The sequence below is a fragment of the Amblyomma mixtum genome, chromosome 3 (genome assembly GCF_055824585.1).
Source record: "Amblyomma mixtum isolate Tamu chromosome 3, ASM5582458v1, whole genome shotgun sequence".
Lineage (NCBI taxonomy): Eukaryota > Metazoa > Arthropoda > Arachnida > Ixodida > Ixodidae > Amblyomma > Amblyomma mixtum.
In genome coordinates, this window is record NC_143014.1 from 12642155 (window position 1) to 12664922 (window position 22768).

General features: G+C 42.9%; 2 protein-coding genes across 3 annotated transcripts; one reads left to right on the plus strand and one right to left on the minus strand.

Annotated features, from left to right (window-relative positions):
- Positions 1 to 620: 620 nt before the first annotated feature.
- On the minus strand, positions 621 to 13675 carry LOC149349238 (uncharacterized). Its single transcript, XM_089578173.1, has 12 exons — positions 10201 to 13675; positions 9217 to 9291; positions 7277 to 7403; positions 7012 to 7088; positions 6779 to 6838; positions 6531 to 6590; positions 6348 to 6410; positions 5593 to 5655; positions 4999 to 5192; positions 4529 to 4688; positions 3537 to 3648; positions 621 to 1694 (listed from the first exon to the last, which is right to left on the minus strand). The coding sequence occupies exons 1-12, from the start codon at positions 10385 to 10387 to the stop codon at positions 1616 to 1618; spliced, it is 1257 nt and encodes a 418-aa protein (XP_089434299.1). The 5' UTR covers positions 10388 to 13675; the 3' UTR covers positions 621 to 1615.
- On the plus strand, positions 8389 to 18089 carry LOC149349239 (uncharacterized). 2 transcript variants are annotated; one of them, XM_089578174.1, is made up of 2 exons: positions 8389 to 17363; positions 17763 to 18089. In XM_089578174.1, the coding sequence occupies exon 1, from the start codon at positions 15712 to 15714 to the stop codon at positions 16621 to 16623; it is 912 nt and encodes a 303-aa protein (XP_089434300.1). In that variant the 5' UTR covers positions 8389 to 15711; the 3' UTR covers positions 16624 to 17363; positions 17763 to 18089. The 2 variants fall into 2 exon arrangements, with proteins under 2 accessions (XP_089434300.1, XP_089434301.1); XM_089578175.1 differs by having other exon boundaries at positions 8389 to 17190; positions 17281 to 18089.
- Positions 18090 to 22768: the final 4679 nt, after the last annotated feature.

Below are 22768 nucleotides of genomic sequence, written 5' to 3' on the forward strand. Positions count from 1 at the left end.
AGATGTCTATATGACAGCTAGCCAGATATTTTAATAGTCTATTGAACATCTATGAGAAGTGTTTGCAAGTCACTCAAGACATCTAGAGTTCATCTTGGGAAGATGTTTCAAGACTTATCAAGCTGGTCAGTAGCAGTCTCATAGCTGGGATAACGCACCATACATTTTGGGTTACAAGACGTCTTGGAAGACGATCGTGTACACATCTTAAGGACACCTACTGCATGTCTATGAAAGAAATTTGGCACGTCTTAGAGATGTATATTTCTGTGCTAATGTGCCTTTATTTTCTCCTTAAAAGGCTAAAAATATCTTGCATAGACGCACTCAAAATACGATTTGACAGACTGAAGTTATAACCACTAACTGTTCTTATATGTAAGAGGCTTATTAGCACTGTTGATCTGCAGCAAATCTTAATTGCTAACATCAAAGCCTCTTGCATGTAAGAACAGTTAACGGCTAGCCTGCACCCGCCACATTTATAAACTTGGCAATTTACAGAAAAGTCAGCCAGTTGCACGCAGTTCTAGCATGCAAATAGCTTTAAAAAATAACGACTCAGTGTTGTGCAAGCTTTCACTTTAATAGTAATCAAATACGAAATGAAATACTTTTTATTTACACCCTTCTCAAGGGCCAAAGAGGGCATTACACACAGGATTCAGAAAAACCAATCTACTGTGGCAGTTGATTAAACAGTAGGTAAAGGCCATAACAAAGCAGCAGTCTGAAAAAAAAAAGCTAGAGAAGCAAAACAGAATGAAATATAAACATGATAATGTGAGGCGCACTGAAAAATAAAAATGCATAGAAAACGAACATGACAGACTTATGCACTGAGAAATATGGCTTGTCACAGCAACACCCTACACAAAACTGAAAAATAAGCATGAAAAGTAAGATTTGCTGGAAAACACAAGTACTTGGTGTTGTGAGTAAGCAAATAAAAGCCTTAAAAGAAAGAACATGACAAGGACTTATGCGCTTAGGAGCATGGTTTGCCGACAGCAACGACAAACAGAACTGAAAAATAAGCATAAAATGAAAGATACAATTTGGCGTGGCAAGTAAATAAATAAATATAAAAACATGACTAGATTTATGCACCTGAAAAAATCGTCCAGGAATTATCTAAAGAGAAAAGCATGAAATTCAAGATATACTTGTCCCTGCAAGTAAATAATTATCTGAAAAAAAAAAAAAAAATGACTAGACTTATGTGCTCAGAAACACTGTCTACAGCAATGTAATGACCTGAAGAGAACTGAAAAGTAAGCAAGAAATGTAAGATATACTGTAAAACACAAGCATGGCAGTTGGCACTGTGAGTAAAATAAAAAAAAACATGACAAGGACTTATGCACAACTACACAACAGCAGCGATGTAAACAAAACTGAAAAATAAGTATGAAATGCAAGATATGCTAAGTGCAGTAAATAAAAGAACACATGACAAAGAATTCGCGCAACACAACAGCGACAATGTAAACAGAACTAAAAAATAAGCATGAAAACAAGTATGCCGCTTGGCGTCATGAGCAAATAAATAAAAATCTTAAAAAAACATATGGCATGGACTTGTGTGCCCATAAACTTAGTTTCCCTGGAATAACTACATGTTCGCAGCTTCCACAAATGCTGAGACTGGCTGGCAGGTGGAGGTGAGGTGATCAGGAGTCCCCTTAGACATCCTGCAATGAGAAAATTATAGGTAACATACTTCAGTATGCTTTTATGAAGTTATGAAATAAGTGCCTTATGTTTTGTTTCCACATTAAAAATGGGACCTACATAAAAATTTTGCTTTGTTGTCCGCGGTCACACTGTCATACTGAAAAAAGCTGTATCATGCAAGGCAAAATGAATTGTCTGCAAAGAATGCCTTGTTAGCAACTATAGTGGTGCGAGAATAGTATTCTGAAACTAAACTGAATAATATAGTTTTGCTGGCGAAGTATATATAGAGAGCAGAAAAAATCAAACTGAATAGTGAGAACCAAATCAAACATCCACGCGATTATTCCCTGTGTTTGTGGATATTGACACAAACCAAACATTCATCCAGGAATGCTGTAACTAACGACTGAACACAGTCAGATTTTGCCCGATGATATTCATATTCACATAATGAAATTGCTTGTTCTTTCTGACGGTGATGGAAACAAGTGCTACACTTTGGCTGACATGAGGACAAGAGCAGTGCGCCACGACCTCCAATATCCGGCAAGGTGATAGGACATGTTTACTGAACCTGGCTGAACCTTGTTGATTCTAAACCATCGTCCATAAATTGGATTAATTTGCAGTCCTAATGGCACTGACTGCTCCTTGCACAAGCTGGCCATGCTGTGCATTGTCAGAGTAGGCTCTGTTTTAAAATAAGTCATCAGAAAAAAAAAAACACGCCCTATTCAAATTTGGTGCCTATGATCCAAATGCCTCACTTTATTCTGTTAGCTGCAAATTATTTGAAATGTGCACCTTTTCACTTGTTGAGTGAATCGAAACGGACATTTAATGTGTTATGAGAAAATACTGAATATTTGCACACCTGTTTAGTTAACTCAGCCTCTTGTAACATTAACAAGCTTTTTCTTTTAGGTAAGCTGCAGCCAAACAGTGGCCATGAGGCATCGCAGCTGTGTTTCAACAGCACAAAATTTCTGCATGCAAAAATGTATCACTGCACAGTTAGCTTCTTTTCCAATCCATCCCTGTGTGGTGTTCCACTACACATTTCACATCTTTTAGTCACATATATACAAAACATACGTAACATGCATTACTTCAAACAGCAGACCTGCTCTCTACCCCTGCAAATGTTACAAGAATCAAAAGCAAAATGCTGACTAAAAAAGTGAGGACAGGAAAAGAAAAAACTAAACACCAAAATCATTTTTTTAAATAGCCCCCTAGGACTTCTGCAGTATCCTTGATTAAACAGCTGTTGCAATAACAATTGTTAAAAGGGATTACATGACTCTATAGTCACTGTTAATTGGATAGCCAAGTCAATGTAATATCTAGTACGGTATTGCAGTAGATAGCACCCACTATATAAGAATATAAGAACTTTTAACACAACGGTAATTTCATATTTGTTCACTTTGCAAACAGTGAACAAAAAAAAAAACCCCGCAATACTTTACGAAGCTGCACAATATTTCATTTTTGCCGTCAGTCTTTTATCCATATGATTTCTTCACAAGTGCATTCAAATTGCTAAGGCACACCTCTGATGTCCAGGCTACTGGTAGTTTACACCTTCATTGTTAACAAGTGCAAAAAAGATGACAGAAGATAGAGAAGCCAACACAAGTGCCTATTCCTATAACTGGGCTTAGACCTAGTGACAGGGATGGGCTAATTACAAGCAAGGAGCTCAACCCATTAAACTAGTGAAATAGCCTGCCTCCACTTTCAAACAGTAGGGGGAAAAAGACAAGCCCACATGAGTACAAAGGTGACTTTTTTTTTCAAATTCTCAGTACATGTGGATAAGTGTATAAATCGCATCAGCACAATCCAAGTACCTCTTCTTGGCATTCTTCAGCCGTGCAGAGCAGTTCTTGAGCCACCCTTTAACTCCTGTTTGGATATCTTGCAGTGATGCCAGCGAGAGTCCATTCATAAGCCGTACTGCTTCTGTAAGAGGCAAAAAAAAAAAATGACGGCATAAAAAACACTAAAACACAATCACGAGCACAACAGTTTCAAGGATCATGCTCTAGAGTATTATATGATCACGGTACATCATGATCGTTCTACAACACAAGACAGTGCAATGTTAGTTTAGTGCATTTTTGAATCAGCAGAATATGCTGAGCAAAACGAGATGCTACACCATCTGTCAGTAATCTGAAATGCACGCTGGCTGTTTTTGTTGCGTCTACCCGCTGGTCTTGCTACACAACGCAATGCACACGTTTTGGCAATGTACAAAGTGTGTTTTATTCATTAACCACACATTTACGTTCAAGTAGGCCCTAAGCTGGCTAAAGAAGGACCTTGCTGTGTCGCTTGCGGCTCGAAAACTATGACTTCAAGTAAAGGTCAAACTGAAACCGAAACTGAGGCCAGATATGCCAGAACTAAAGCACTGCTCCGCAGCCTTGGTTGCATAGCCACAAAAAGTTGCCCGGGAGTAAAGGTTTTTTTGCCAGGCGAAGTAAGAGAGGGCTTCAGCTGAGTAGGATACAACGTGAAAACAGCAGCTATCCTACTAAAACAGCAGAACTATGGGCAATGGTACGTATGCAGCATGTGTATTACTGAAAAGTAAAGAGATCAGTTTTAATTTTTGACAGTAACAAACAAGTTAGAGACCTAGAAATTCTTGTGCCGATATGATGCTTTAACCACGAACTACTATATCAATGAAAAATTATGTATGTTTTTGTATCCAGCTATGATATGACCATATATCTTACAAGCGCTGTTTAGCGGTTTGCAAAAATTTCAGCACTCAAGAATCTAATGCCAGAACTGCCTTGAGTAGTCATATGTGACATGGGAGTATACTCACTCTGGATCACATTGAATAGTTCCAAGTTAGCAAACACCTTCTTGCCTTTCTGGCCATACAAGCTATAATGTTGGCCCAAAGAGTCATCAATCAACTTTGATAATATCCTTGTCGTCGCAGCTTGGGCAGTGGTTCCACCTATACCAGCAAGCTGGCGAACCTGTAAAACCAGTAGGGGTTATGTAATACATGTTTTTGGCAGGAAATCTGTCCAGCAGCATTGCTAATGTAATGCCCACATTGCACTTGCTTTTACTTTACATATCCATGGCCACATCCTTCTTTAATTTCCTGCCACACTAATTATGTGCTCCCAATGAACCATATATGCACACTACGAGCAACTTGTGCACTCTGCTTTATGCCTTGCATCCTTCTCTGAGTACCCTGTCAGGTACATGAACTGGCAACTATGTTTATTCACCAAAAGCAAATGAACCACACCAGCACACTTGTAAAATGAAACATACCAGTCGTGCATGAAACTCTTGACATTTCAGCTTTTTTTCAATTTCTTGGATATCCTCCTCTGTTTTCAATGGTAAAATGACAGATTCTCCAGACCCTCCACTATCACCGCACTGTCCTTTTTCCAACAGCCCTTTTATCGCTCTAAGCTCTTTCTTCACAAAGCAAACTTCTCGCAGAATCCGAAGTGCATTATCTGAAAAGAGTAACCAAGAAACAGAAGTAAATGCATTAAGCCATAAAGTAGAAGCACACGTCATGCCTGTTGTTCTGATGGAGCAAGTATGTGGCATGCTGTATACAGATTGAAAGGACTGGATATTACATGGTGCTGCCCACAAAAGCAAATTGTGCTGCAGTACCAAGCCCAAAGAGCCAGCACAACTCTACAGCTTGATTTTGACAGAAATCTGATTCAACTGGCTGAGTAAAGCAGTTCATACTTGAATAAATTTACTTTACTGTTGACACAGTTCTTATTGCACATGAAACAAACTTTCCTACTCTCTATATTTACTGAGACAGATCCATTGTGCAATTATTTCCTGCATGGTGCTCAAGTATTTTGTTTTCTATTTGCAAGAATTTTTATTTACCAGAGCTGATGCTTCCTGCTTCTGATGCTGCCCGGTCTTTCACATGTGAGCATCCAAGGCAGGCTGCATATAAAGCAAAAATGTTAATACAATGAATGATGAACCTCTTCCATATTATACACCAGTGTTTTTAACGTTCATCAATATGTAATGTTTTTTGCTACTATGCTGAAGTTAAAGTACCCGACGAACCAAAATTTGAGAGGTCTTTCGGACCACAACTGCCCCAAATAGATCGAACAAAGTAAGTGTTCACTTAATAGCAAAAAGTACTGCAAGACGATAGAAATAGACTCTCATAAATTGATTACAACTCAAAATTTCAATTGAAACAGTTACTTCTAGCTTCAAATGACTGAACATGAAGTCAGATATATGTGCATTCATACTGAATAATTTATGCTCAAGCCCAACAATCGGTGTCACAGTATGCTCAAAGAAGTAACTAGACACTGCTTCCTGGTGGCGACTGACTGTGCCCAACATAACATAAGGTAGCATTTGTATACCTCAAGGATTTGGTGGCAAAAATCCCATGGAAGTGTGTGATGCTTCAGAGCTCTGTTTTACTGCAAGCAAAAATAACTACACATAGTTGGATATAGTTACATAAATGCTGCGTCCATTATGCTGCACACATTACTATACAGTTAGACCCGAAAAGCAGTCATACGATGCTCAGACTGGCAATGGAAACCTATGCAGCTTGATGGCACCTAATTGCACTTAACATATAATAAGGCAGGTGTGCGTACCTGAACTTGGTGACATAACGCCTGTGGAAGTGTGGGCTGCTCCGAATTCGAAGTGCCTTTTCTCTGTGGGCAAGGATGATGCGTGTAGCTTATAATAACATATATACATACATATGCAGATACAAAGACATGCGCAGGGTTCTGCATTAGGGGGAGGCAAGTTTCACCGCAATGCAAGCATACCTTGAGTACTTGGTGGCAGAACACTTGTCGAGGTGTGAGATGTTTCAGAATTTCGCCCCTCTGCCGGTAGAAATGATTGCATATAGCTGGATGCATTTACACTAAGACTGTATCGATCACACTCTACACATATACTATAATGCAAGCAAATTATAAACTGAAATACTCCAAGCCAAAGAACTTCAGCAACACTGATTAAAAGCTCTTAAACTGAAATGAAATTAGCTGCTCCTAGCATTTAACAGTACCTGAACGACTTGTTGCCAAAATGCCAGCAGAAGTGGGTGATGATTCAAAACTTCTTTCCCCTGCAGACAATGGAGACTGCATATAGCTGGATATATTTACATGAATGTTGCATGCATTTCCCTAAGCAGACTTGCTTAAGTAAAAGCCTGAAACACCTACACCAGCAAATAAGCACTGTGCAACTCAGTGCTGCTTAACAGTACCGAACATATGGTAACGCTAGTGACCTCACCTGAAGGACATGGTGACAAAATGCCTGTGGACGTGTGCAATGCTGCAGAACTGTTCTCTCCATGCAAAGTTGAACCACTGCAATTAGAAGCAACAACACAAAATTAACCAAACAAGAAAAATTATAACCTCCATGAATATGGTGTTTCTTTGTCATGAAAAGAGTACTTTTGAAATTCAGCTCCTAAATTAGAACAAGCTCTTTGAAAGAATCAGTTATTTTCTTATCACCCAGAAAATTTCTTGAGAAAGGGAACGTTCCATGCCTTTGAGACCTGAAAGGTGAGGGTGGAATACCACGGAGTCCAAAATCTTTGTTTCCATCTTCAAAATCAGAGATATCAGAGCTGCTCAAACTTGCCGATACCTTCTTTCGCTTCCCACGACCCTTCTCTGAAAATGAAATGTGAATTTGCAGCAAAAAAGTTCAAGGCGATGTCTATACTGGGTACCGATTCTAAATATCAACAGTTTGTGAATGCCACTAGCACGAAGGTGAGAAATTCACCACATAAATAGCCACCCCACTCAGAACTCCATAGATAAGACTGCTAGAAGTGAATTTACAATTTTTTTTAATTACTATAGATCTGCATTTTAAAAATTATGATGAGTACCCTGGTGTAGCCTTTGCAGATTGGTTATACAGCGAGGCAGGTATTCTGGTTGCTACAGAGCTAAACAATTTAATTAGCTAAAATCAAGTAATGAACTTCATTTTTGATTTCAAGGGCAATACTCTATAATTTGATGGCCATCAAAAAAGATGATTCTCCTTTCTAAATTTTCTTAATTGGTCTTATGCCTCAAAATTTCAAACGCCAGATATAGTATCTGGAAGGTAGTTGAGCTTGCTTTCACACATTGCACATTTATAAAATAGCTTTGCTAGGTGCAGTACTGTCACCAAAAATCATATTATATTCTTTCACATAAATATGCAAACAGTATTCAATATTACTACTCAAAAATATAAGCAGTACCATTTTTAAATGTGCAATGGGTGAATTGCCAACTCGAGAAGATTCCAGATGCATAATTTTGGCTTCTAGAGATGCTGTGGCGAAAGTGAAGTGAAATTGTGAAAAAAAAAAAAAAAGGCACTGACTTTTACTGACAACATACTCTAGCGAGGCCGCTGTCATGCAATCCACACAGACTACATTGGTCCCAAACAAGCACCTGTGCTATGATTTAATTTTCTGCTCAGCACACCGCTCAAGAGCTCTAGATAAATGATCGAATCGAAATGCACAGATAGCACTGAGATGTCTCTCATAGTTTGTTTAAAGACATCTGTACACAGGGTAACAAAGGAGAAAGGAGATGGCTACACAGTATGAAAGAGCACTGAACAAGGGTTGAGGGGGCCCGAGCCTGCAAGCCAAGCCAACATTTTAACAAGGGATCTTGTCTTCATCTGAGATAAGCCCCTTTGTTGAAATGTTGGCTCGCCTTGCAAACCAAGGTACCCCAACCCTTGTTCAGTGCTTTTCCATATATCTGTGCATAGAGACATCACTCGCTATAACTCACTTATCAAAACATGACTCTCACCACTTCAGCATCGTTTCAACACCTTAAAATTTAGCTGCTAACAGCAAATATGCAAAGTAAGCATGTGTTGCCAGCTATGAAATGGGAAAATGTCATTTCAGATAAAGAGCAAGCCAGTTCTCATGCCAAGTAAAGTACAGCCAGCCGTCACAGTTTTAAAGAACCTCTTCACTACTATACTTACAGCTGATCATTGTTTAAACAAGTTTATTTACATCATCCCTTCTTATAACGTACACTAACAGCAAAGTCCAGTGCAAAACATTTTTTCACATGACAGATGATGAAGCAGGTGGCCTACTCACTCCGAAATTCTACCACTGATAGGACACAGAAAGATGCGCCAAAGCCTCTCTTGGGCATGTGATCAATCAGATCAGTAAGATTCACTGAGTATTGCATATCCAAATGGCAACTATTCAAAGCATAGCATCATGCAAAGATAGTATCCAGCTTAGCAAGTATTGAGCAAATTAGGCTACTTTGTTTGCATAAATGATAAATGGTTAAGCCATAAAGCTGTGCAGTAACTAGTTCTTAATTCACAGTATTTTCTTGTTCACAACTTTCAAAGCCAGAGTACACCTTTTCAAAGCTCTAGTGGCAGTACTTCTGAAATATTTAATACTTGGAATTGAGGGCTACATACCTTGATCTGTTGAAGTTGCGATGTCATCTGTATCCTCAGCTTTTCTTAATTTTGATCTTGCCCTTTGGTATGTGTCTAAAATAAAACAAAATTGGACGTTCAGCATTCATTTTAGCCCAATTTAAAGCCTCCAACAGTGAATGTCAAAAACAATTGTTTAAAAATCTAATGTGAAATGTTTCCTTATGACTTCAGTAAAAATAACACTACTGAACATACTGTCAAAGGCAGACCGCAATGAAGAAAGAATTTTGGAGGTTTGTCCTGGTTAGACCACATTATATGAGTAACCTCTGTCAATCATGGCAGTATATTTGTATGGCTTAATAACCTTTCCTTCATTCCAGCAAGCTATATTGGCAAGATGATCCGACTCAGTGCCTGCACCATAGAGTTGACATATTCAAAGCAGCGCGTGCCTTATTTGCGGCAAGACTGAAGGGCCATGCACCAGCAAATCAGCTGTTCTACCCTGGCCTAGTCACTTGGTACACAGCAGCATCTCTCCCCAGCAAATCATGCATGTTACTTCATATGGGAACACCTCCAGCAGAGGAAGGTCGAAACCGTGCCTAATTTGATCATGAGAGTTGCAGTATGAAAAGTAGAGCTTATACTCTAAAATTTCCACTCCAAAAATACTGATAAATTTTATAATCAGTTTTAACAAATGAAACGTCAACAGGACAAATGAAACACGACCACTCTGCTTCCAAAGCTAAGAATTATGGTGATCTATATTGTGGAAATCCAATTTTCACTTTGTATAAAAGTAAAACTCAACTGTGCTGGTGTTAACTATGAAGTGACTACTATCTTGTTTCACTGTTTGTGCTTCATCGCATCCATGTTGCATTAAATGCAGACAGTTCATGCTATATTAAATATTCCTTTAATTAACCAGCAGAATTCAACATATATCCTCTTTTCTTAATCCCATAAGATTAAGAAAAGATAACAGGGAAAACACACTGGTTTTCTTACCTTCAAAACTCAGAACGTGAACAGTGTGCTTCTTGAAAGAAGCATCTGGCACTTCTCGGTGTTTCACCGCCTTGACGGTACGAGTTGCACGGAACGCTGTTGGCCACAGACACTCGTCTCCTTTTAGCCAATTTGTTGGCACCACATCGATTGAGTCATCGGATAAAAAACGAACTATAGCAAACATTGCCTGAAAAAGTGAAAACTATTAGGCTGCAGACAGTAAAAGCATTGAAGTGTTGGTAAAAAGTAGACAATTAAAGATACAACAACACATACATCTGATGATGAGGCAAAATTACATAGTATGAAGCAATGGAAAAGCTAAATACTCAATATTGGAACCTAAATAAGGAAGCAGCATACATTTTGACTGGACACGCGATACCGGCCACACCTTGCAAGATGACAGATGAGATACAACAAAAATGCCCACGTCACTGGAGCGGCAAGGTACAGTGTAGAAATCTCTCACCTCTGTGAACTGTCTGCCCACAATCACTTTTGAACCTGCTTCATCAAAGCAAAAATCGGAGACTAGGATTACGCAACAGTTGGAGAGAATGCAGCCATTGTCTCCAATAGCCGATTTAAGGACAAACTTTGGAAAGACGGCAGTGTGAAACTGTGGCCCCCTGCAGTCATTCGGTAGCTGTCCTCCCATATGCATCTTCTTGAAAACAATGGAAGGTTCTGGACCATTCTGGAAGGCATTGAGGTTGCCACTCTCTTTGAGCTCAATTAATCTGTTGTGCAACTGCTCAAGCGGGCGAGTTGAACTGCGAAGCAGCTGTTTCAGACGAAACATAAAGCTTTCAGCCGGGAAGGCACTGAAATTGTCTAATGCTCCATAGTTTGCTACATCATCAGCAAGATGCACTAGCCCATGGACATTATATGAAACTTTCCCGCGACCATACAATGACTTGAAACTGCGAACAAAAAAACAAAGAAGGTCCTTGGCATAATTATTGTATGTCATGCACATGGATGGGCTAGCAAGTATGATAATAGCAACATGCAGTACGAGGAAATGTTCATACCTCTCTTGCCCTAGGACACCTTTCAACACTACTGGACCAAAGTATAAAACAAAGGAACGGAATTCAGTTGCCTTCCAAAAGCCAAGATCCTTCAAAGACCGTGGTAGTCGTGCCAGTTCACCGCAGCAAAATTGTTTCAAATCAACCAAACGCTGAGATATTTCATTTACAGACAGTGATGGCAGGCGGTAAGATTTACTGCCCTTAATCCACAGAAGCAGCAGCTTCTTCACAACACCAATGCAGACCAAATGCATATAATCTAAAGGAAACTGTGTGACTAGGCCTACAGGCAAGGACTGAAGGGGCGTGTCTTTTACATGGTGTTCTTCTTGTGCTTTTTGAGCAAATGACTGATCTGTTCGCAGCTGTGCGTCAGATTCAAGAAAAACGACCGTTCCATCTACAAACTCGCCCTCTTGTGTGCACTTTCCGCAGCCAAAGTAGCCGGAGTGCGACTTGGTGCCTAACAAGAATGCTTTAGCCGGTGCGTCACAAACAAATCCCCTTACATAAACAGAGAATATTTGTCCACAGAAATGGAATCCATTTGCCAAGAGGTCTTGAAGCTCAGCAAGGAAATCCGAAAGGTACTCCTCAACGGAATTTGGCTTTGCATGGCCATGATAACAGCCAATCAAGAATACTCCACTATGAGCTACGTCCTGAGTTTTACCAAGAACTGGCCAAAACTGACTGTGAGTGCTTTTGGTTAGTGGCAGCCCATCAACATAAAACATTATACCAATTTGGGGTGGTATGGTCGAAAGGTCACTGACTTGTACAAGTAGGCTTTTCAAACTCTCTGCAATGCCGAAGTGAAAATAGGAACCCGGTGGCACATCTCTAGTTACTGCGCATGCCCTGCGAGGTGTAGACAGCAAAGTTCTTGGGTCGCGCGGCAAGCCTGAGAAGATGGGGTAACGCCTCAACTCATTCATAAGTGAGGAAAGGGCTCCATGAGTGATCTTATGATCACCAGACCATTCAGTCAGGAAGTGTTTCATGCGACACACTGAATCACTATTTGCCATGGCACTATTTGTCTGTTTTTCACTGATGCTGCTCAAAAAAGTTCCAGGCAAAGCCTCAACCTCGGAATCTGTAGAGAATGCATCTGAAGGGAAGCTCTTGCTTGACGCAGTTTCATCTGAGCTACTGTCGTGAACAGGCACAGGTTCAGAATTAGTGCATCCCACTCCTACCTGCAGACAGCTGTCATGAAAAGCACCATCTTGTGCCAACTCAGTTGGGCAAGATCTGCCAAAATCGGCCCCCCTTGCAAGGTCACCACAACTGCTTGAAACTGAAAAAATGCGCGCGTTCGGATTATCCTCAGAATTCGAACTGCCTGAAACCGAAACAATGCGCGCGCTCGGATTATCCTGTTCAAAGGACGGCAGCTCAGATGAAACCTCTTCATCTCCAGAAAGGGTATCAGCATGACTACTAGGTGAATCCATTCCCTCATGAGAGCTGCATTCAGATACGTCACCACCAATCTCGCATTCGAACTCTGACGTAGTGCAAACATTATTGGAGGCGTTCCTGTCCACCCAGTTACTACAGCTTGCTTCTGCAGTGCTCCGGGTATCAGTCGTGATAGGCTGAGAGCTACATGTAGAAACTTTTGACACAATTTTATTTAACCGGCGCCTCTTCTGCCACCGCGAAAGACTTTCAAAGGGTTTCTTTGGCCGCTCCATATTACACATTGCGCGCACCTGACAATCCGGCGGGTACACCTACACGCTCATCTTAGTTGAAAATGGAGCACTGTCATACGAGAGCTCGCGGGTCGGCGCACACGTGCACGATGTAACTAAGCGAGAAAGAAACGGGGCAAGCCTACCGGTGTCGGCAGCACTAACAATTAACACCGAGACGCCCCGCTGACGATAAAGTCAGTCAACAAATATGCAGTCAGCAAAAATTCCAGTGAGGAAGCGCTAGTTTTTGCCCAGCATGCATAGTTCTATATTTTTTTTTGGCCGCGGTACATAATTACATTTCGCGTGCACGTGGATGCATGCCTGTAGTACATCTGACAATCCGGTCGGGATACTGGATACACATAAAACACCTATACGTGCATGCTATCCTAGTTGACAATTGAGTACTGCTCATCAAAAACGTAAGGACACTACCCGAATATAGGCGCCGCTCCCACACCGGGTTGATGTTGACACCAAAGAAGCACGATCAATAGCGACGACGGAGCAACCGCTCCAGTTCCTTTCTCCGGCTTGTCTGACAGTTTGCGCGGGAACAACGGTCAATGTGCAGTACCGCAGTTAACAAAATTAAATCAATTCAAGATACGAATACAATAATTTCAAGTGACAATTAAAATGAAAATAAAAAAAAAATTAAAATATGATGAGAAACAAATACTAATAATAAAATTAAGTTTATCAAGGTTGGAATCGCTGCAGGCCATGGAGGAATTTCCTTCCTCCATGCTGCAGGCGGACGACGGCTGTTGCGACGCGCGTCTTTCTCTCTCGCTCTTCTTTTTCTTCCTTCTTTCTCTATTTTCTCTTCTGTCCGCACGAGGCAGCGGAGGTGGCTCAGCAACAGAGCTATAATCTAGTACACTATAAACAGAGCCAGTAGCAGGCCCGTGCAATTTCTTTTCCTTCTTCCTTCAGTCGCAACAACAACAACAGCACACGCGCGTGCACGTACGTGGGCGCCGGCTTTTCGCCGCCATAGAATTAAAACCTGCCTTTAATTTCATAGCCCTTAATTTTAGAAGTGCGTGCGCAGCGCTATGGCTGAAAATGTTAATTTTAGTTTGCTGTGTATATATATATATATATATATATATATATATGATACATATAATATTGTGCAGGCTTTAATTTTAAGCTTTTCTCTCGGATTCTTATAATTGTTGCTAGTTCCGTTTCAGCTTTTTTTTTTCGATTCACGGGAATATGGCGCGACAGTCGGCTACTCGTTCATCCGAGTTGTGACCTAGTCGAAGCGCCGAAGCCAATTGCATCATGTGTACGCGGCCACAAAAATGTCTCCCGGGGATGTCTTGGAGACAACTTGCTTAGCCAACTTCTAAACGCCTTGTGTAGCTGAAGACGCAAATATCCCTCCAAAGAAATCTTCCAGGCGTCTTGGCTAAGATGTCTATTAGACGAGTGTCAAACACCGTCTTGTAGATGTCTTTTGTAGCCCAAGATATTTATGACTTTTATAGATGTTTCTAGACATCTACAGGATATTGTGTGCTCAGTGGGGTATTCGTTCTGACTCGGAAAATCTCTGAACGCTTGTTTCGCGAACTTCGCAGAGCTGTCATACTTCTCCCCTAAGCAGATCTCCATCACGGCAACGCCGAAATGCCTGACGTCCACGCTAAGCCATGGGCGAACTGGTCGAGGCCGTCGAGCAAGGATGGGGAAGAGAGAGAGAGAAAAAAAAACGCAGCACGCGACCACGCGCGGCGAGAGCGAACGCCAATTTTCGTCGCTAGACGGCGCAAGCGACCCACGTCGTGCGTGTACAAACCTCCGGTCGGCACTCTTCAGACATTATTACAGAGCACTATGGAACTATAATAGGTATGAGGTGGTTAGAGGCATAGAGTTACTTACTATTACTATTTTACCTAGAGGGAAAGCTGGCGGCGCTGCACGTCAGTCACCATCATGGAGGAAAAAAAAAACTTTTTATGATTTTGAGTTTTAATGAGTTTTTTTTCCTCCATGGCCACCATGGACATAGAGTTTCTTACTACTACTACCTAGAGGGAAAGCTGGCGACCCCTCTATGGGAGTTTGCCTGGAGACCCCTCGAGTAATATACTGGCAGTATATTCTAGGCACTATACCTCGAGGCCACTTCAGCCACCATGGGCGCTCAAAGCCATAGAGTTTCTTACTATTACCTAGAGGGAAAGCTGGCAGCCCGTCTATGGGAGTTTGCATGGCGACCCCTCGAGTACAGTTCACTGTACCTCGAGACCACTTCAGCCACCATGGGCGCTCAAAGCATCATGGGGCGGTGAGCTACTTGTTGTGGAACTGCAACTTTTGGCCAAAAAATAATCAAGAAATAAAGCTGTTTGATAACTACAAACGTCCTAACATTGAAAATCTTGTCTAATGATTGCAACAAACAAGCAGAAAAGCATTTAAGTGCAAAGTTTGCCCAAAATAAGAGACGACTCGCTCTCCTATTGGCCAAGTAATGAACACAATAAAAACTAATATTTCGTAATTAACAGGCGCACTTTTAAAAGTACATATTGCCACGTTTCCACAAGCAGCCACAAGGCGGCTGCTCTTCGCAAGTCGCGTGCACCGCCGAGTGAAAGAAGAAGATCGGTTCCGGCCTTCTCTGGGTGCTCTTGGCTTGTTCTCCGGTGCCGTCCACGTCACCCCCCATTAAAGCCTTTCGGTTACGAGCCCCAACGGCTACGTAACACTGGTGGAGGTGCATTCAAGATCCCATGTCCCGGACCTCTTCTCGCAGCGGTTCAGCGAGTCCCAACCGACTCCCGCTGGTGTCTACGCCCGTTCATCGCAGCAGCCGCCGCGTTCACGGCCTCTCCCCAGAGTTCGGTCTCCTTCCCGACCGCCGCCCCGTTCAGCTTCATCCCATGGCGCAGGCGAGTTCCCCTCATCTAACCCTCCAGCAGCCCCGTGTACCGACGAGTTTCCATGGCGCTCCTGCTGAAGACGTCGACGACTGGCTTGAACAGTTTGAACGTGTGGCCAACTTTAATCAGTGGAGTTCTGCCATGAAGCTGCGCAACGTATACTTCGCGCTGGAAGACGGCGCCAAAACCTGGTACGAGAACCGGGAGACCGGTCTTCAAAGCTGGGATGCATTCCGCCAGCAGCTGCGCGATACATTTTCCAGCCCCGACCGCCGCGACCGAGCGCGCCGCCTCCTGGAAGCCCGTATCCAAAAGCCCAACGAGAGCGTCGCCATGTTTGCCGAGGACGTGACCCGTCTTTGTCGGCGGGCTGATCCCGACATGACGGAGGCCGCGAAGTTGCGCCACCTGATGCAGGGGGTAAAAGAACATCTTTTCGATGGTTTGGTGCGGAATCCCCCCCAGACCGTTGCCGACTTCATCAGTGAAGCAACCCTCATTGAGCGAGCCCTGCTGCAGCAACGTTCCCGACGAAACGAGTCTGCGTGCGTTCAGCCCTCAGTGGCCGCTTCGTGCAGCGCCAGTGAACATTCCTCTTTGCGAGAGTTGATCCGAGACGTAGTTCGCGAGGAGCTCCGGAAACTCCACATCATCTCGCCTGATCCCACAGCCGCTGCGGCGCTGCCCTCACTGAAGTCGTGCGCGAGGAGATCCGGCAAGCGTTTGCACCGCCTCAGTTGCTGCCCGAGCCACGCCCTCTGAGTTATGCAGCAGCTGTCCGTCAGCCCGCGGTGCCTCCCGCGCAGCCTATCCCGTTCGACTCGCAGCCGCCGTCCGTTCTGCCGCCACCTTCCTACCAGAAGCGTTTGCGGGTAGGCAGGCTGGAAACGCTGATTGGTCGATGGGATGCGCTTCTCCGTGACGTTTTTTGACTTCGCCCTCGTTCTCAACCGGACGTGGCGTCAGCGCGCCTTTCTCGACCTCTCCCTAGAGCGCCTGGGGAATCGCTAGGTGCACCCGCCGCGCCGCGCGTGCGTGCGTGGTGAGCGGGCATTCATTCGTTTCGTGATCCTCGGCGCGTTCGTTTCGAGGCGTGTGCAGCTATGGCGTTCGTGCGTGGTGCGCTCGTCGGCGACAGCCAGCTGAAATTTCTGTGCAGTTTTTGCTTGCGGCTTTCGCCGTTTCGCCAGGAGCACGTGGCTAGTGTCATGCTCGTATTTAAAGTTTTTGCCGCGGCACTACAAGGATCCGCATCAGGCGCGCTTTGAGGACCGCCGTTTGACAGCTACGCTGACGCGCTTGTCGGGCGTGCGCATTCTCAACCCCGAGGTAAGGACTGAACTACATTGTCGCAAGTTTTCTCGTGCATTGAGGGCTCACCAAATTTCGGTGCTTGTAACGAAACTTTTTTTTTTGCAGCATCGTTCCCTGGATATGCTTCTCGGAAGCCGATGTCATTGTTCGCCGTGGACGCTGGGCCTACTGCTCGCCGCCACGCCGCTGTAGGTTGACGTTGAAGAGCTGCTCCAAACGGCCCTTTTCAGGGCCGCTTCATTGCTTCCTGGAAGATTGCGGGCATCCAATCTCGCGGCCGTGTTCCCTCTCTTTGTCGAAATCGGCGCCAGACATCAGAACCCGCGCTAGGCCTCGTTGTAGGGTTAAACGAGTGCAGTGTGGCTTTAGAGAAGTTATGACTTGCTCTTAGTCTAGCTATATTATTCACCCAGTGCAGTGTGCCTTTGCCTCTTTAGCGACTTCTCACGCCTTGTCGAAATCGGATTTAAAGCTCATGCCACGCCTCGTTGAATGGGTTAACCGAGTGCAGCGCCTAGCTTTGTTTTTTTGTGTTCTAACCTGTAAGCAGTGCACCTTTCTTCGCTCCTTACTTTTGTTCTTTTCAGTCGTTTCCTGAATCCGTCGAAAGAGCCGGGCTTGCCGGATGATTGTTCGCCGTGAATGGAACCACGAGGCGATCGCATCTGCATACACAGCATGACTTTGTTCCCTCGTGTTTTTTTTAACAAGGATTGCTTCGACAGCTCGGGCAAAACAACGAGGACTGCGCACGCCGTGTCGTCGCTGCTTAGTGAAGAGGCACAAAACGGATGTCGTCCTTACTAAAGGCCCTTCTCGGGGCCACCTCAGTGTTTCCTGGGAGACCACGCGCTTTCCGCCCTGTGCACATGTTCCCCTCATTTCCAATCATTTGTAAGTTGCATATCAATGAATTAATAAATCAGTCAATGCACTTTATTTACCACAAAAATCTGGCTGGTCACCCTGGGCTAAAAGCTGTGCACACAGCTTGATGGTGGCTCAGTGGTTATGGTGGTCGGCTGCTGACCCAAAAGACGCGGGTTCGATCCCGGCCGCGGCGGCTAGAATTTCTTTGGAGGAGAAATTCTAGAGGCCCGTGTACTGTGCGATGTCAGTGCACGTTAAAGAACCCCAGGTGGTCGAAATTTCCGGAGCCCTCCACTACGGCGTCTCTCATAGGCTTAGTCGCTTTGGGACGTTAAACCCCATAAACCAAAACCAAACAGCTTGACAAGGCCCAGGAGACCATTAGATGTCAGTTTTGAACGTAGGAAAAACAAGTTGGTACTTTACAAGAACATGGAAAGTACACCAAACAATATAGGAGATAAACATTACAATCGCGCTTTACAATAAAGAAAAAGAGAACACTTTGACAGCAGACATACAGTATCAATTTACACTATTATACATACAAAAATTACGACATTCAGCACTATGGCACGAAATATAAAAACAGCACATAAAGCAAAAAAGAGAATGGAAGTTACAATAGTACAGATAGATTAGCTGTTTACATTTACATATGCATAAAATTAGTCCTCGGCTCCTTGGGCCTCCTTCAAATCCTGCAGAAGTCTTGAATTTGCAACTGCTAATATCAAAGGTTTAGAAGAACTTCAGTTTGGGGTACATGGTGCATAGTACTTGAGAAAATAAACAATAGCGCCTACAATGACACACACAGAAGAAGAACGATGCAGCACAAGCGCTATCCTGCGCTCTACAGTATGGAACTGTGACTGTGAAAAATGAACCTTCACGTCAGTGAAATATGAGTCTTTAGGCTGTCTACAAATCGTTATTACAGAAAGAAAGAAATATTAGTGAATGTTGTGTAAGAGGCTTGCATACTCTGTTTGTTTATTTATTTATGTTACCCCTCAAGGCCAGTGACATTACACAGGGGGAATGGTAAATATACGAAAACTGAGAGAAAAATACAGTTGATTACATGAATATTAAACAGCGCCTGAATATACAATGTTAGCTAGTGCTACGCGGAACTGCTCATAATTTTCAGTGCCGGCAACTTCTGCGGGAAGGTGGTTCCAGTCGCATGAGGTTCGCGGCAGGAATGATTGCGAGCAGCATTTTCTGTTGCATGACATACTTCCGACTTTGTGATCATGATCAATGCGGCGGGATACAGAAATTGTATGGGGGATGAGGTGATCACGAAGAGCGGGATGATGGTACAGCTTGTGGAACAGGGTGATACGAAACAATTTTCTACGCGATGTCAGTTATGGGAGGCAGATATTAGACTTCATAGTAGTTATACTCGCTGTGCGGTTGTAGTTAACAAGGATTAAACGCACAGAGTTATTTTATTTTATTTATTTATTTATTTATTGATACTGTTAGCCCTTTTTGGGCCGATACAGGGTGGGAATTCAATGACTTTTTTTTTATATATACAACACAAACACAGTGCAGTAAATACGACATAAGTGCACAATTCAAGCCAGCGCCAGTTTTCTATATACACAATTTTCTTGATGGATACACTTCCAGTCAGCTCGCCGTACAAGAACACAATGGTAGAAAGGTTGCATCAAAAATTGGGGTTACAGGGCTATCAAAGGTGCTACATTTCAGGTTACAGCGCACTTCGTAAATAAAAATAACAATAAAGGGGAGGAAGGGGTATCTGTCTGACTGCTATACTGTTAATGTATCAGCAGCGAAGTGGTGGAGGATAGAGTGTTCAAATTGCTCAAGGGAATTGATTTCTATTATGTCGTATGGTATGGAATTCCAAAGTTCAATTGTTCTTGGAAAAAACGAAAACTTAAACGTATCTGTTCTTACCTGTAGAGGAAGGAACTGCCTAGGATGGCTACCGCGTACTGGACGTGATGATCGTGTTTGAAGGTACCGTTCTGTGTTGAAATTGAATTGGCCTTTACTTATTAGATACATGAACTTTAGTCTGGCTATTTGTCGTCGTTGGGAAAGTTGCGGCAAGTTCAATTTATCTAGCATTTCCGTTACTGAGTCTGTTGACCTGTATTTTGAGAGTATGAACCTTGCAGCCCGTCGCTGAACCTTTTCAATTTTATCTATTTGGTTTTTTCTAAAAGGATTCCATACAACACTTGCATATTCTAACTTGGGGCGTACTAAAGTCACGTATGCGGTGAGTCGGACATCTGCTGGTGCAAGTCGAAGCTTGCGTTTCAAATACCAAAGTTTTTTCTCAGCTGATGCACATATGTTATTTACATGCAATTTCCAATTCAAATCTTCACATATGGTCACGCCTAAATATTTGAAATGCCTGACACGTGTTACAGGCTTGCCGTCTATCTGGTAGTCAAAAGGGAAAATATTTTTAGTGTTCCTAGTTATCCTTGCAAAAACAGTTTTATCATGATTTAATTTCATTTTCCATCTGGTACACCACTCTTGTATACTGTTTAAACCCTGGTTCAACAATACCTGGTCTTCTTGACTTGAAATTGTTGAATAAATGAGGCAATCGTCTGCAAATAGACGGACTGTAATTTTTGTGTTCAGACTTTCGACAATGTCGTTAATATAACTTAAGAATAAAACCGGACCCAGAACAGATCCCTGGGGAACTCCCGAAGTGACTGGCAACATACAAGATTTTGCGCCACGTACTTCTACGAACTGCGTTCTTTCTGCCAGGTAAGACTTTATCCACATAACAATGTTTTTGTTAACGCCAAGATAACAAAGTTTTGTGAGCAGCTCAGAATGCGCGACCCGGTCAAACGCTTTCGACAAGTCTAAGCATATAGCGTCAATCTGGCTTCTATTGTCAATCGCGTATGCGAAATCATGAATTGCTTCAGTGAGCTGCGTAACTGTTGACAGGCGTTGTCTGAAGCCATGCTGATTTGCAGTGAAGATATCAGAATTCTCGAAGTAGTGAAACATGCTTTTTGATAAGATATGCTCCAGGATTTTAGAACATGTGCAAGTTATTGAAATCGGCCTATAATTCCCAACATTGTATTTGCTCCCAGATTTGTGGATTGGCACAACTCTTGCCCGTAACCAGTCGGCAGGCAAACTGTGCTGTTCTAGAGATGCTTGAAAGATGACAACAAGGTACTTCGCGATCCATTCCGCATAGCGTTTCAAAAATTCGTTAGGAATGCCATCTGGACCAGCTGACTTTTTGGTGTCTAAATTCAGTAAAAGTGAAAGAATTCCTTCTTCGGAAAAAATAACGTCTTCCATAGTCACATGTCTTTCAACATCAAGTTCATTCAAGTTTACAGTCAATGTTTGTGGTCGGTCGAATACGGAATGGAAAAATGTATTACACTTATGGGCTATAGCACACGGATCACTAATCACGCATCCATCATCTAAAATATAATCAATTGTTTCTTTTGACGGAGCAAGATGACGCCAAAACCGCTGCGGTGCTTGCTTCATAAAGTTTGTTAGTGTATTGCAGTAATAATTTTCTTTTGCACTTTTTAACTTCTCCTTAAGAATCCCGGACAATGATGATATCTCAGCGTTATTTCTGAATTTGTTTCGCCTCCTACGTCTAATTCTTCGCTTGAGCTGAATGATTTCTCTGGTTACCCAAGGGTTACTTTTCCTAACTCTCTTTATTTTTTTCGGAATGAAGTTTTCTATGCAATAACTAACTATATTCTTAAATTCTTCCCACAGTGCATTAACGTCATAAGCTCCGTCAAAACGGTACAGTGACATTTCACAGTACAGTGACATTTGCACCAGCTCAAGATCATTAATGAAGTTGTCATGAGCAGGGTGCCATACACGTGTTGCATGCTCGAGTTTTTATCGTATTAGTGTTTGATAAAGCAATAGTTTCAAATTGGAAGGAACGTTAAAGAAGTTGCGACGTAAGTAGCAAAGCATGCGATTAGCATTTTCAATTATGTTCTCGGTATGAAGAGACCAGTTAAGATAATAAGTAATGTGGACGCCGATGCACTTATATGATGAGGCTGATCTCAACGAAATGTTATCGAAGTAGTAGTGAGATGGGACGGAAGTTTTTCTAGATACATGCATGACTTTGCATTTGTTCATATATAGCTGCATTCACCATTCTTCGCACTGAAGTCAGTGGCGGTCTCGTCAAGTAGTCCCCTGCTTTGTACAGAGGGCAAAACGCATGTCTAGAACAAGCTCTGAGCGTGTTTCGGGCGTAACACGCGATAACTAGCGATAACACTTGGTTAAAAATGGTCTCGATGTAAACATGTGCACTTAAACTCATAGAATTTCATCGTCATTTTTTTCCTTCTTGGTCGCAGTGGCTTTGGGAGCTCCGGAATACACAGTTTGGTTGTTCTAGGCATGTGTTTTGCCCTCTGTACGTTCACCTTGTTAGCAGCTGTCTTATTTCACACAATTCCATGTTCTACACGTTGATAGTTATACGAGCACAATTCGTTGTGATTGTCGAGGAATCGTGTTCCTGCCTTGCCGCCACCGTTGTCTTGCCATGCCGCCGGCGCGGCGGCGACGGCAGTGCCATTCACCTGCGGTTGCGGTGGCCAGCAACCTCGTCGGCGGGGGAGGGGGGGAAGGGAGCCACCCATTCATGTCTTTAACCCACCATGGGACA

Excerpts from the sequence above, each read along its gene's own strand:
- LOC149349238 (XM_089578173.1), bottom strand. The coding sequence starts at position 10,387 with ATGTTTGCTATAGTTCGTTTTTTATCCGATGACTCAATCGATGTGGTG. Across the intron at positions 7,404-9,216 it reads CGCAACTTCAACAGATCAAG|AGAAGGGTCGTGGGAAGCGA; the intron begins GTATGTAGCCCT and ends TTTCATTTTCAG. Across the intron at positions 1,695-3,536 it reads CTGAAGAATGCCAAGAAGAG|GATGTCTAAGGGGACTCCTG; the intron begins GTACTTGGATTG and ends TTCTCATTGCAG.
- LOC149349239 (XM_089578174.1), top strand. The coding sequence starts at position 15,712 with ATGTCCCGGACCTCTTCTCGCAGCGGTTCAGCGAGTCCCAACCGACTC.